This window comes from Phlebotomus argentipes, unplaced genomic scaffold (genome assembly GCF_947086385.1).
Source record: "Phlebotomus argentipes unplaced genomic scaffold, Phlebotomus argentipes genome assembly contig_5, whole genome shotgun sequence".
NCBI classification, from domain to species: Eukaryota; Metazoa; Arthropoda; class Insecta; order Diptera; family Psychodidae; genus Phlebotomus; species Phlebotomus argentipes.
Genome location: NW_026776165.1, coordinates 10556134 through 10572196, shown reverse-complemented (window position 1 = coordinate 10572196; position 16063 = coordinate 10556134). Strand labels below are relative to the sequence as shown.

Sequence of the window (16063 nt, the reverse complement as noted above, 5' to 3'; positions counted from 1 at the left end):
ATTTGCCTGACACTTCTAGAAGATGAAAATTGTAATTTGAATTATAATGAATCTCTTAAGTTTCCATTCCAAAACGTCACTAAGAGATCTTCAAAACTTACCAATGGTCTTAAAATTAGTGATTCTCAGTCAAAATTGCCCAGAAAGTTCTCTGAGCTGTACGCCGCTTCTGACTGTATTATCTCCCCCTTGCGCTTATGCATTCTCAGATTTCTCAAAGAGCAATAAGAGATTTCACGATATTTTTCTGCTGATTCGCATGAAGAGAACGACGAAGTCTTGCTTATGGATGCGTAATAAATCTTAATTGGTTTTTTAATATACTTTGCCAACAAATTTCAACATATTTACTCACTGTCAATGTTTATGAACACACAAATTCAAGATAATAAATTTAGCTTTTTTGAAATCTCTTTGTTTCTGTTTAGATTTGAATGAGCAAAAGCTCTTCAAACCGACAAAAAAACACACACACACACAGGACAATTAAGTTTCAAGTGATTCCACAACATTTCCGGATGTTGAGCCTTGTTTATGTCCATATGAACTTGATCTTGCAGTCTCATGGAGAGTTTCTCATGCCAGGATTATCCTCCACACTTCCGCATCCGATTGAGTGTCTTCCAGCGGCGGAAGTGTGTGGAAAAGAAGTGGGAAATATTGGAAATTTATAGGGATTTAGATCGCTCAGCGTGAGACTGGGTGATCAGTGTCAAGGGCACAAATAAAACCATTTCCTCCGCCGCCCCTAGTGTACTTGACGGTGAAATATGTGGGCGTGGGGCACATTCGCGCCTATGCCGAGGGGTTGGGGTGGCAGGGATCCTGCGACATTGCGGCAGTGAATTTCATTTTAAGGAAAGATACATTCTGGGCGGGTGCAAAAATGAGGGAGTGCGAAACGTCAGCGAAATAAGTACATCATATATTTGTATTAAAGGAGCGACGGAGAAACCAATTTTTCTGTGGCAATTTTCTGTAATTCGAGATATTTCATTTCCTCCCTTTCCCACCTTTTTTTTTTCTCCGGCCGGGAAAAAAAGCACACGACATTCTTGCGACAAGTCGCATCTAATCGAAAATTAATTTATCCCAAGCACCACTTCACTCGCCAAAGGTGAATTGGAGCCTCTTGTGCGCCCTTTGACGCCCCGGAAAGCGTCAGACATGACAGTTTTCCCAGACACTCCTGTGGTGAATAATTCATCGTGACGAGAGACGAAATGTGCTTAATCGCCAGATTGAATTTTTCACATGAATGCCTAATAGAATGTCAGTCGCTAGACCACAGAAATGGAATTTATGTATGAAAAATATTGCCAGCAAGTGTTGCTGCTGAAGGGGAAGAAAATTGGTTTGTGGGGGGCGCCAAAAATTGCATCTCGGAAAATCTGATTTCCACCATTGGTTGGGTGAAAAATTGTTTTCAATTGAATATCTTCTCTAACATCGACAATTTTACTCCTCGCAGAACACTTCCACGGAATATTCATTGTGTGACAGATTGATGGATTTGACAGTCTTCAAGATGCTCTTTCACTCTTGTGAGATTTGCTCACTTTCCCGCCCGAGACACGCAATTTTTCACCAGCTCCGGAATTCAAATATAAACGATCATTTGCATTCACCCATTTTTTTTTGTTTTTCATTCAACGGAAACTTCTCTCTCATGTTGGAATCATTCGGCAATTAGAATAAATCAAAGTACACAAAAGTTTCTTCACACTGTCCGAAAACTGGATTTTTTCCTCGCTTTTTCTCTCTCTGGAATGGCAGAAAGGAAACTTTTTTTTGCGACACTTTTGATTCTCAAGCAAAACTCGCAGCTCAATTCAATTTGCATTCACTCTCGGCCTTTCTTGTGTGACTCTGGGGTTTATCGGGAGAACCCGAGAGCAACTTAGGCGCTCTAATATTGTCACCATGTGGAATAAATGGAGATTGATCGCAGAAATATTCGATAAATGTTCCACTCTCGCCATTCACATCATCAATTTCCCATTGAGACCATCGCAGCAATTTCGCCATCCAGAAAACCAACTCCCATAAACTCATGACGATGGCAAATCTTAAGTGTTAATTCTGCACATTATGAATATGCGCAGAAGAATAACTTCCCACTTGTCCAATCTTCTCTGACTTCATCGAATTGCAACGTCCATTCAACACTTAAGACTTTAGGAAACAATTTCTAATGAATCTTAGAAGAAGATATGACAGAATTCGCCTAAAACGATTAAATATTTCCCTAATGAGCACATTTCTTCCAGAATTTAGTTTCAAAGTTAATTATTAGTGCAAAACAGAATCCCGCGCCAATCCAACTTTCGCGTTCACTCGCACAAAATCTAGATTTTACGATCTAAAGTCTAAGAATAAGAACCGAGAAGCTAAAACCGGAATGCTTCTGCTGATCAGGAAGCCAAAACCGGGAAGTGTGAATGGTAAAAATCACAGAGAGAGCAATTTTAAAGCATTAAAAAAGATCTTATAGTGAGAAGCCTTTAAGAAAATAAGCGTCAGAGAGCTTTGAGGATAATTTCTTATGAAGTAACCTCAAATTACACTCTTTCGAAGCGCAGACAAAACTTTTAGCGCTCGTGCTTAAATCCATTATCTAGCTAAATGATGAAAAATATCAATTATGGGAAAAATGTCATGAAAAAAAAACATCGTATGCAAGCAATTAAAATACATACGATAGAGTTTGATGGAATTTTTATACTATGAAAAGTTGACTAATTAACAATATTGCGTCCTTTTTTCTCATTCTCTCGCACCATTTTCATTAATTTTAAATTGCAATTCATTAACCCGGAAAAACGCCGTCTCTTCTGCGTACTGTCACCGCTGAGGTGCTCCTTTCGTGCCTGCGAAATATATGTATTGTTTTGCTAAATACTCGCTTCTGTTCTTCTCATTCCAGTGCGGCCGTTGCGGGTGAAGTTGGTAGGTGAGAATCGACCATTATCGGCAGATAACACATTCGAGCTGTGGTGCGAGGTGGCGGGAGCGAAGCCGGCGCCGACAATAACATGGTGGAAAGGGAGTATGCCGATGAGGAATACCAGAGAATTAGTAATTATTAATTTCATATAATAGAGCAAAGCTGTGGGGGACTCAGCTCCGGTTTCTGGCTCTTACATGCACACACCCCAATCTCATCCATTGTTATTGCTTAACACTATTGTGAGATGCCAGGCATTCAGGTTGGATGGCAAAGAGGGCTCGTCAGTGGCTGCTCTGCGCCACACTTGCTGCACCGCAGCATGACAATGCGCCGTATTGTGAGTGATAGAGCAATTATTGCAGGACTTCCATGGCACTCTAATGGGCGAATTCAAAGAATTCCTGCACACTCTTTTGAGAAATTGCACGCAACACAGCATTGAGTCGCCCTTTGTGCGTCAAAACCCCCCAGAAAATCTCACTCGTGGGACCATCAGATGGGAAATCTATTGCGTAGAGTGTGTGTGAGAATGAAAACATACTCCATGTATGACTGTGGGGTGAAAATGGGCGAGAAAGGATATCTTTCCTCACCCATTATGTGTGTGAAGTGGTTGTTCGTTCCGCTTTTATGAAGCTCCGTCATCATTGGAAGCGTCTCCCCAACAAAAGCTCATTCTCCAAAATTTGTAGTGTTCATTACATCGCACACGGAAGAGAATGCCACCGGAAGTATCTGTTTCCACCCTCACACCCCACTTGCTTTTTGCCCCAGTCGCCGTGTAACACCGGCAATAGTCATGTTGCAGAGCAAACTATCGTTTGTACTTCTATCTATTTTTTTTTTCACCCTGTCTCTCCATACACTCGAGCACATTGCAATCCAAACTTGTCCCATATTTTCCTCTCTGCACTTTCATGGCGCTGCACGCGGAGAATTGGTGAGGTATTGGGAAAACATCGGGGAAGTAATTGAAAAATTCTGTTGATCTTCCACGCGAAACATGTGATAGAGCACGAAAAGTTTTAGTTTTTGAAACAATATCGCTTGTGCCACAGAAAGGGTGAAACTTGGTGTTCCGCAATTCCTCAATCTCCAATCTATTACGTGTTTTCCACACACGACATTACACACTAAGAGAGAGATCCTAAAGCTCCGCCAGTTTTATTGTATTCGCCAGTAGAACAAAAAAGAAAACAGAGTGTGAATTGCAAATAATCTCCCTCTGTCATCCTCATTTCGTGATGCACTCCAGTGGGAAAGGAGCATTGAAATGAGATTGCAAGTGTTGCCGGAGAGGATCGGATGGATGTCAATCGGGCAGAAAATCTCAGCTCAATGCCGGAAATGAATCTCCCCATCTCAAAGCCACATAATCCATGTTGTGCATCAGAGAGAAATCGATTTTCAACACTGCAACACAGGCATCAGTAAATCAAGCTTTAGACTCTTCGAGTTTTGCCCGTCTTTTTTGCTCAATGTTGCAATTTTTGCATCACTGGCAAATCCCGCGTGCTGACAGATCTCGCGAGATTTTCTCCAGCTCAGTTGCTGGAGATTTATTAGATGTTTTCCATGGCAGAAATATCACTCGTTTTTATGACTAATCGAGCATTTCCACTCAATCAATGAATAAAGTTAGTCGTTATAAAAATCGACAGCTTTATGCAACTTTGCAATTTTTGTCTTATATTTCTACAAATGGAACTTTTATAAGATATGAATTCTAAAATTGAAATATAAAAAAATTACTATGGAACTTCAAGAGTTCTATCATTTATTTTTATGGAAAATTTGATAAAAATACATTTATTTAAAATTTATTTATTAATTTTTCTTAATTTCTCAACTATGCAACCTTTTAAATTAATTATATAAAGCAGATTAAATCATTTTCATTCGCCTGAATGTGTTAATATTAACACAACCTGTAGAAGTTGTTTCATTGAATGTGTAAAAAGCAGAATAATAGATCTAAATCTACAAATATCTTGCAATAATGGATCAATCCGTCATTGTGACTGTCATTTTAAGGCATAAACATGAAAGATGTTTGCAGTAAATTCTTTTTATCGTAGATTTACTAAATATTTACTTGAATTTTAATAATTTACGCAAATTTCACCATTTTTTCTCACTAACACATTGTGGCATTGCTTAAAATTCTAAAACATTGTTTTAGTATGAATAGCAAATGCTTTTTTCCTTATTCATTTCGAATATTAAACTTTAACATGTTTCACTAAATTAAGGACTAATCAATGAAGTACTGAAAACTTTGCTTCTATGCGTGCCTTATATGACACATTAGTTATCCTGGGTTTTGTGTAAAGTTCGTATTGCGCATCGTTGGATGAAATTTCTGGACAATTTTGATTGATCAATGAATTTAAGTTATTTGGAATATCTTTTCATGCAATAATCGCCACAATACTAGATTTTGTGGCATGGCATGGGCACCATTCACCACATTATGGAACCCTTGTATGCTAGACAATATTCAAACGCAATTAGAGCCATTTTCCTGCCATGCATCAATAAGAAATTACCGATTTTCTGAACCCTATAATAAGGCATTGACTAAAAAATTACCCTTTCTAAAGAGCAAAATGCTGTAATTTTCACGGCTACATGATTGTTCTTGGACGATTGACTTGGGCTCCTATTCTACACTTCAGAAAAAACCTGTGAACAGGATTTGGGCCGCGGTTGTGGGTAAGAAATTAAGAAATGCATAAAAAACGTTAAATGATAGCTTAAAACATACAAAAGCAATTTGAAAAGTCCAAATCAAAGCGCTCTATGATGAAAATGTTTTCTAGACACTCCAAACTCATGAGTTAATGTGATTATCCGAGGCAGTTTTATGATTATAACAAGGATTTAGAGAAAAATAGGCAGTGTCCTAACTTAATTTTCCCTATCCTTATACGCACATCTTTCTGCATTTTGCAATATCTCAGCCCCGAATTGAGATATCGTCATGATCTCAACGCCTTTTGAAAGATCATTAAATTCTCATTATTTTTTGTCTTAAGGTAGTTGTCTCGAAAATTGAAAGAAATATCGAATTTTTAGCACCAAAAGGAAAAATGGCCTAAATTTCATAAGTGTCCTAACCTAATTTTCGCTACTGTATCTGTGTGTGACTGAGAATTGTTTCCCATTAAAATTAATAAAAAAAAATCAGATATGACTGTAAAATTGAATTGATCCTCTTTTAATGTGGTTTTAAATTTCCATTCACTGTTTATTTATCTTTCCAATGACTGAAATTCATCTTATTCAGAATTCATCAAATGTCTCTATAATCCTCACAACTTTCACAGTATTTATTCATCACATTGACACTGCAATGATAATCTGTGCCTCCGGTTTAGCATTCACTGAATATTTCAGCATTTGATATCGATACCATTTGGAGTGTAAATTTGAGAACTCCTGAAAAACTGTCAACGCTCTGCCCAATAATTTCAATATTAATCCCACGCATCTATTGCCACTTTCCATCATGGAAATGTGAGAGTTGAGTATTATATGTGCAAATTTGTAGAGTGTGTGGTGCAGTGCAAACTGTGGGCGCAAATCCCATTGAGATTGACGCTTTGCACTGTCTTGCATTGTTTCAAAATGCACCCCGAATAAACGGCGCCAGAGTCGATAAAGTGTGAATCGTTGGGCAAATAGAATTATCCCAGAGAATGACGAGCGCAAATCAAGCGAGTTCCGGCATGCAACCCAAAGTGACGACGATCTCAATCGGGGCTTACAGATTTCTAATCTGATTACGCTGGAAAGTGCATAATTCATATTAGATTTGGCACGGAGTAATGCAATTTATCTGAGCGCCAGAAAGGGGCGGTTAAATTCCATTATAAACTAAGATGCGGATCTTCAGTGATTATAACGATAATGGCGATGGTCAAAGCCATTCTCTCTGTGTGAAATTGATTTCGTTTATCACATGAAACATGCCTTAAAGGGGTCGATTAAGCATGCAACAGAGCTCGTAAGTGACTAATTGCTGTGATATAAACTTAGATACAAACGAATTTGATAAAAATCCCCAAACGCTAGTTCGCGCAAATTTGAACGCGCTCAAGCCTTTCGAAATGCATGAAAGCCTTGCCGAGCTGAATCCTTCGAGCTTTTCCGCACAAAAATCTTCCAAAGTACGTGAATAATCTTCATTGCAGACAACTCCGGACGGCAATATCACAACGTCCATCTTGAGCTTCACGCCCACCATCGATGATGGCGGCAAGTATCTCTCGTGTCGCGCTGAGCAGCCTCTGATTATGGAGTCTGGCATCGAGCATGGCTGGAAATTGGACATCTATCGTGAGTGCTTTCTCTAATTTCTCCCAATCAATTGCGAAAGTGCGCGGGTGAATTTCGGCAGAGATTATCTGGCTGAGCTGCGCTCGGAATTTTAAATCTCTCACCATTTGTCTAAATTGAAAATTAATTCACATTATAATCACACGAGAGGAACTCACCATTCTTTCCTGCCTCCGCATTAATACTCCCAAATTTCGGTTGTGTTTAAACAGTTAGGGAATATATCAATATTTCACAGCCCCCTTTCATACACATCATGGTAATTCGAGAGTTGGAAAATGTAGCACTGAAACATTCACTGAATGAGTTTCAACTTTTTTTTCTTTTTGCCTCCCCGTTTCGGCACTTTTCACGCAAAAAGCAAGCCTACAACCCACCCTATCGGTGCTGTTGGGGCGGAGGGAGGCGCTGGAAAAAAGGGAACCTATGTGGAATTGAGAGTCCTTCCTCGTTAATGTTCATGACGGGGGCGAGTAAGATATTTTTCAGCACAAGAGTGTGGCAGAAGTTGTGAGAAAACCACACACAATTGAGGGAGGAATTGTCGAAAATTTTATTTCCGCTTCGCTGAATTTTTTCCTACTTCCATGCAAATTGCGTTTATTGAATTTTTATTGACAAGTGATTATATACATATAACATTAGATTTTTCCTCTCTTGAGCAAGAGAGACTCTTTCAGAACGTCCATTTTCTGAGGGCGTTGAATTCAAAGATAACACACACACCGAATTTTGACAATTGTGACCCACTTTCTCAATACCAACAGAGTGGAAATATTTTGGACGAAGTAAAGAAGACAATAGGGAAAAGTGGGGCAGTGTTGTTTTGAAAATTATGTTCCAACGTAAGGATTGTTTCCTCGTCTGTTGATCTTTAGAAAACGCCTTACCTTTTGCATTTACACTAATGGTTTTGTCTCTAAAGGAGAATGAAAATATTCTGGAAATATCACAACTCTGCCCCACTGTGGGGCAGTATTGATTTACCCTTTTATTCACCACAAATTACATCGTGGAATTGTTAAATAGCCGTCAAATATTCAATTCGATCTTTCTTTTATACGATAAGACTGTTTAATTCCCTAAAAATCCGCCTTTCAATTACTTTTTTGATGAATGAAAAGACTTATCTCGACCCTAAATCCTCAGTAACTCGTAATAGTGTTTCAATTTGGCACAATTTTAGTAACACAACAAACAACACTGCCCCATTTCTCCCTGCAGAGAGAGAAAAACAGTGGAAAACATATTAAAAATTGTGTTTGCAGCGTTGAATAATAAAAGCGAATGTTTCAAAATACTCCGAAACTTGCTTTTTCGCACTATTTCTCGCCACCCCCTGTTTATAAGCATTTATTATCTCATGGCAGAACGTGCTTCTTCCACTTTATTGTTGTATCTTCTTTCACATTTAAAAAATATATCAATGGATCGGAGTGCGGAGGACGGAGGGTGGCGATATAGAGGCAAAGTGTGTGAACGACTATGAAACTAAAGTATAAATGTGTTGCTTGTGACGATAAATTTGTATTTAAGTGTGATTTATATTCTTAGATTGTACAGCTATGGTGGGAAAAGATGGAGAAAACTATTTCATCCTTATTTTAAGAAAATCCCACCGTCTATGGTTTTAGCTCTGGCACAGAGAGAGAGAGAGAGGCAGAGCCTGAAACATTTTAAATACATATTCACCCATGTACGAACACTTCCCATGCGAATAGTGTTCAGAATTGCCCCAGATATCGCTGCGAGAGAACAATTTCCTAAGTACATAATTGTATTTTGAATAGATATTCCCATTGTTAAGCTGGAATACGGGACAAACTTGAACGCAACACCGATTCGCGAGGGAGCTGACGTCTACTTCGAGTGCAACATTAAATCCAACCCGTGGGTGTATCGTGTCAGCTGGAGACACAATGTAAGTCACAGCACAGCTTCCAATGATTCCAACCACAAAATCCCATCCCCTTCCAGCCATTCGGCAGCGGCGGAAAGAACTGCACTCCGCAGTGGAGAGATTTTAATGACTTTCCCGCGTCTGGAGGGAGTATTATTTCCCATTAAGTGGCAATCAGAGGGTGGAAAGGAATTTTTATTCAGCAGATGAGACGCTGAGTGCTCTGATGCTTCGCATTAATTACACATGCACGATAGCTTTACTCATTTTGGCGCATCATCCATTCAAATGCAATGCAAGCTATGTTATGACCCTTTCGCACTCTATAAAGAGAGAGAGAGAGAGATAAGCACGAAGGGGAGCATGTTTCCGCTCAGAAGTGGAATATTTAGTGCAATCATTCTACAATATTTATCAGCTGATCAATTTGTCAAACATAACCACGAAAATGTGTTTTTTTTTTATATCATAAAACGTTCATTTCAAGAACTTTAAAAAGTATAATTAAAAAATATTTCAATGTTTTGCGGCGTAAAGTATGAAAAATTGATTTTTTATCGTATCTTTTTTTAAGATTTGCCGAAAATATTCTTAGACTGTAAATGAATATAATATTTGTCATATCTTTAAATTCTTTCAGTAGAAAACTTGGACGAAAAGTTGATTTTTAGTACTCATTTGGATAAAATGCACTAGAAGAATATTAAAAATCGACTTTTGAAAGTAATATTTCAAATTTTACTAATAACTTTGTCATATTTCAGTCAAAAAAAAATCCAAAAATGCCTTTAAAATCAACTGAAACAATCACAAAAATAATTAGCAATATTTGCACTTTAAGAAACGGTTCAGATTTTTACATTTTTACTCTTATATTAAGAGTTCCTCAGCCTTAAATAGCCATAACAGTAAATTGAAGCTAATTACTACAAGAAAATCAACTGAGAATGCAACAGAATCTGCAAATAAAATTGCCAATTTGTTTTCAACTTGATAAAATAAGGAAGAACTGAGTTTTTGACACTAATTTTCCTATTTGTTCAGCAGCAAAATAATTTCCAACTTCATTTCTTAAGTCACAATCTTCCAAATTGTCTTTCACCGAGGTTATTTTCGGAATTTTTGAAAGGGTTTAAGAACATTGTTGACAGATTTTATCTCCTTATTGTTGATGTATCGAATGCTGTGTCGCAAATGTTTTGCATCTCACTTGATATCGTATTGCGCAAAGAAGGTTTTTCATGAGTTGCAGAGTGAGACACACTTCAGTCTGAGTGATTTCAAAGATGTTAAAAATGTCACAAAACAGAATGTTTGCATAAATAACCCTTTTCTTTCCACAATAGCACATTATATGATTCTCATGGAAAATCCCTAAGCAGCTTTCCACTCAAAATTATGACAAGTGTGCGCGTTCTCCAGGAGAAAATCCCCATTCTTTACCTTAAACTTTCCGTCCATATGGAAAGTTTTCCGCTCTGGCTGCTAAAATTACTATTAGATAAATTACATAATGTATGTGCTTATTTTGTAAAGCACACACAGTGTACTTAATTACAGAATAAGTTCGTGTATGAGATAATTCTCTTAAGGGTGGAACTTGCTGGCGTAACTTCCAGAATGTTTATTCGCAAAAGCTCCACTCGTTGCACACATATGTATGTGCTTTTTCTATGTATTCTCAGCGAGTGTCAAAACATTGAATTGTTGCGACATAGAATTTTACTCAATTGAATTGTGTTAAAGTAACTTTTCTCCCAACTTTTGCACACAATTCAAACAAGGAAAAAGTTTTAATGAAAATTATTGCTACATCAATGTTGGATTATCACAAGCAATCCTTCTGCATGGCTGGAAAGCTCGTCCCTTCTGAAAGCTTTTCATCTTTTAATCTCCCCGGTCATGTTTAATATTTCGCCTCCTTCCCCCGAAATTCTTCCCCACCGCAAGACGCTCTGAAAGCCCTCTAATTGCAGGCCAAGATATTGGACAACAATGTTGCCGAGGGCATCGTCGTGGCCAACCAGAGTCTCGTCCTGCAGAACGTCAGCCGCGCCCGTGGCGGAATTTATACTTGCGTCGGCAGCAACAGCGAAGGCGACGGCGAAAGTAACCCCGTGACCCTTGACATCAAATGTAAGTCTAACGGGATTGCGAGGGGCCAATCATGCCACACTTGAGAGACTCTCTTCGGCTTCGCTGTGATTCTCAATAAGTCTTGACCAATTCCTTCAAGACAGATAAGTTTTCTATGAATGTTTGTATCAAAATCAGTCAATTATTACCTTCTTTACTTCACTTTTCAATCATATTCTCAATCTTTCAACGTAAATTCCACTTTCAAATCAGTTTTCAAAGGAAAATACAATAAATGCAGCGATTCCTACACACACGAGGAGTGTTAAAATTGTTTTACTTTAATTTAACAGAGTTCTTTGCTAATCTGAGTCACACAAAAATTCATCATTTCTGTTTTTTGAAAATCTTTGCCGCCTGAATGTGTTATTTTAAAACGATCTACAGGTCAGAAACTGCAGAATAATTTACAAAAATCGATAAATCTGTGACTTTGGGTTGAATTTTCAAGAAAGGACATGAAAGACGTTCGTATTAAATTCTTTTTATCACCAGATTTACTATTTATTTACGTGTATTTTATCAATTTAAGCAAATTTCATTATTTTCCTTCCCATACACAATGTGGAGTCGCTTAAAACTCATTTACAAACTGTTTCATCGTGAATTGCAACGATTGTTTTTTTTTTCATTATTCATTTGGAATGTTAAACATTAACATGTTTGTCAGCTTTAATGGGAATCGTTTCATTTTTTTTTTGATTAAAAACAATTACTTAAAATTTAAAATCGAATACAATTTTAATTTTTAAAAACATCTCATTGCAAATTCTTCCACAATTTCATGATTTAATTCTATTAACAATCATTGCTGAGAATCAAGAACGCCATCATGAAACTAATGCTGAACTAAATGCAATATTTTGCATCAATTTGCACACTAATTGGCGAGCACGAGGCTCTGTGAGTGTTTCTGTGGCACGAATGGCCTCTTTGGGATGCGAGGAAATCTTTGGGTGGCGGTCTTTGATTAATCGGCGAACTTGGTGTGTCGTCAGTTCCGCCAATTTGCCGGCCGGGACAGCAGGAGAGCTTCAGTGCGGCGCGGAGTGAGCTGGTGAAGGTGCCCTGCGAAGTGGAGGCAAATCCGGACAACGTGCATTTCACATGGAAATTCAACAGCACCCAATTCGACTTCCTGGACATTCCGACATCCGTTATCGCATTCGATCATGCCAGGAGTGTCGCCCACTATTTGCCACGAACAGAACATGTAATTATGTCTGCAACCCTTAATCTAAATCACCCCCTCAGACGCTCGCACTCTCCTGATTCCTGAGGGACTTGAGGAAATTGAGAGACAGATTTCATGCTTCCTGCAAATTTAATTGTGCTGCACAGGCAAACATAAATTCACTCTCCTCCATTGAATTTCGAGGATTCCCACTCACACTTCATTGCATCCTCTTGCCATTGTTCACAGAGGCGAACTAATCGCTCCTCGGCCAGGACATTCCGCCACACATCTTGCAACCGGCGTGACACATTCTTCAGTCCCCATTATATGCGATCACATCACATTTCGGTGGGTTGGAATGTCAAAAATAGCTCGGCAGCATAATTACCATTCCGAACACGGGTTATTTTTAAGCCGAAAAGCATTTTTCGGATGCCTGAATATTTATCACGTGATTATCATAATTTTACAACCCCTTTTGCGCGCCCCACAATATCCGGACGACCGTGAGAGGCGCGCGGAGCCCGGCAAAAAATATCTCTCTCCGGAATTTTAATAAGGATTTATTGAATATTATTCAGGGATATTATTTATGAGGCGAATCACAAACAGGAAACCCAAGAAATCCAATGTCGAATAGCCGCCAGAGATCTCTTAAAGTAAGAGTAATCAAAAGTATACTTCAACATTGACTGCGAAACGTGACAAACTTGTGGAGATGAAATTCCATTGGCAAGTTTTTCACCCAGTAAATCGCTCGATTTGCTGGTTTTTCGATAAAATTTCTAACAATTCTAAATATATGGCTTTAAAATAATCTCCCAGTGATGTTGAACTGAAAAATACTTCAAAAGCTTCCTTTTAAGTTGAAAAAAAAGGGGTAAAAACCCTTGAAAATCTCGCAGAAAATTTCTCTCTTCAAGAGCATTTTGCTGCAAAACAAGCTTCTCAGAAATGTATTAAGGCACTTTCTTGGTAAAAAGAAAGTTTGCCCACAAGATTACTTTCTCTAATCAATAAACTCTCTAGCAGTTGGCTTTAAAAATTCACATTCATGGTATTATTTCTCGTGCATTCAATGCGTAGACTTCATTGTATCGCAATTTCATTCCATTCGACCCTCGGCTAAATGGAATGCTAATTAAAATGGGTCAGATGGACGCCCAGGACGGGGAGTGAGAGCGGGTCAGGTGGGCAAGTGAGCGTCTGAGGACCCGTGAGAGGGACAATTGACTCAAGTGCGACTCCTTTGGCAGGATTACGGGACCCTTTTGTGCTGGGGCAGCAATGAGATTGGCGCCCAAACGGATCCCTGTATCTTCCACATCATTCCAGCAGGTAAATTCGACATATGATTAGCTCAAGGGGGAGATAATATGGTGAGAAGTGGTGTACAGATTAGAAGGAGTTTTAGGAAGCTGAAATGTTCCAATTTATGCATTATTCAGTTCACAGTATTGATTTTCCGTTAATTATTTTACTCTCAGTAATTGATTTATATTCAAGTCGTAATTTTGAGATTTTTTCTAGGTTATGTGACTGATTTAAGACTGAATAACATCTAAAAAGAAATAGTGCTTAAACTGAAAGTATTTTCACTTTATTGGTAGAATTGCGTATTTTTACTTAATGAAAATTGTGAATTTAGGAAGAAATTTTCAAGGCAAACATAACCTTAATTATTTTTTAAATTCACTGTATCGATTTTCAGTTAGAAATTAATAAGAAAATCACAAAATACCGTATGAAAACGTGAATTTTAAAGTTTTTAGTTAGATTCCATGTTATCAGACTTGCTATAAACAATCCATGAAGTTTGAAGTCCTAAGAAGTGTCGAATATTCTCCATAAAAAATTGTGGAAATGTCAGAAAGTGGTGTACAGAATTTAGCCATATTATCTTCCCCTTGGATTAGTCAGAAGAGTGACGGAAAAGCAGTACAAAATGTCCCGAGAGTCTCAAAAAGCGTTCTTAATTATTCATTAACAATTTCGCTATTGACACTTCACATGACGCCGAATTGCTGAATTTATTCCGCTCTCATTTTCGTCCCAAAAACCTCAAGACGAAAAAACACCCGGCAAAAAAGCAACTTTATCCAACCACCCCCAAAATTACCCCCAACCCACACAAGGACACTCAATTCCTGTCGCCCAGGAAAAGGTGAACTCGCCGAGATGGCGAAATGGGCGGAATGAGATGTTTTTAATCTATGAAGCGATGTTGTTTTTGTAAATTTTTAATGAGCTGAGTCCACAGAGTCGTTTTCATTAATTAAAAAGACGCCGCGCTTCACTTGTTGGCCATCAGGCTTTCGTGAAACTTCCAACACGTGATCCAATTTGCAAGTCAATTCTCATCAATAATTCTCACGTGAATGGCAAAAGCACTCAATTGCTTACGGGTTTTCAATTAAACAACTTTATTGCATGGCAAATTTGCAGATTTTCATGGATTACATTCATGGAATTGAGACTATCCACGTGGAAAGTGAAACACAAAACAGAAGCATTTTGCGTAAACTGGGCAAAAAAAGATGCAGAAAAAACACATTCAAATTTTATTTCCTTTGAGAAACTAAATACTAAACTTGCAAATTATTGTATATTATTCACTTACAGTAGAGAAAATTAGTTTAGAACATCTAAGACGTTTTGGTATTTCCTTATTTTGCTCTAAATCTATGGTATAACTATAATAATGGCTGGAAAATCTCATTGAATGATGAATTTGGCGTGTTTAGAAGACATTTACACCACAAACACGCCTTGATTTGGGCTTGTCAATTTGCTTTTTGTGTCTTTTAGCATTCGTTTTATCGCTTTTGTTCAATTTCCTGCGGCCCAAATCCTGTTCACAGGACTTTATGAAGTGTAAAATAGCAATTTCAAATAGATTGTTCAAGAACGATTATGTAGTCGTGAAAATTACAGCATATTTCCTCTTTCGAAGGTATAATTTTTGCCGTGTGTATCAAAAGAGGCGTGGCTTGTCGCTGGGCGGAGCTTCAAGTGTATTTTCTGCAATATCTCGTGCTCCTCTAACCTGATTTCCACGATCTTTGCTGCAAATGAAGAGCAGAATCCTTGAGAAAATCCTTATCCTGATTAGGAATGTGAGAACAAAATACAAAATTCTCTCAGAAAATTCTAATTTTTCATCTCAATTTGCACTGCTCTTTCGACATGATATGCTTTTAAACAACGTGCGGAACTTTTTCCCATAATGACTCCATGTTAAAAGTAAAGCAATTTGCAAGACTCTCCGGGTTGTTACTCTCTCTCCACGCACTCGCAGGTCCTCCGGATCCGCCCAGCAATTGCACGGTGCTCAACATAACGTACGACATGATCCAAGTGGAGTGCATCGAGGGTTTCAACGGCGGCCTGCAGCAGAGCTTCTTCGCTGAAGTTTACTCATCAGAAGCTCGTCAACTGGTGACGACAACAAAGTCTCGGTAACTTTTCTCCCCCCAAAAAAAAAAAACACCCACATGACTGAGAAACTTTTTCACGACCCTTTATTTGGACCTAAAGTAAATTAGAATTCCAATTTCAA

At 38.2% G+C, this 16063-nt stretch overlaps 1 protein-coding gene across 1 annotated transcript in view; it reads left to right on the top strand.

Annotated features, from left to right (window-relative positions):
• The window catches only part of LOC132255686 (nephrin-like), a 43704-nt gene that overhangs the window by 23417 nt on the left and 4224 nt on the right, over positions 1–16063 (top strand). The window contains exons 6-12 of the mRNA XM_059751803.1: positions 2927–3078; positions 7147–7291; positions 9082–9212; positions 11168–11327; positions 12326–12540; positions 13761–13842; positions 15803–15962. Coding sequence (XP_059607786.1) covers positions 2927–3078; positions 7147–7291; positions 9082–9212; positions 11168–11327; positions 12326–12540; positions 13761–13842; positions 15803–15962 — 1045 coding nt within the window. The remainder of the gene's footprint in view (positions 1–2926; positions 3079–7146; positions 7292–9081; positions 9213–11167; positions 11328–12325; positions 12541–13760; positions 13843–15802; positions 15963–16063) is intronic.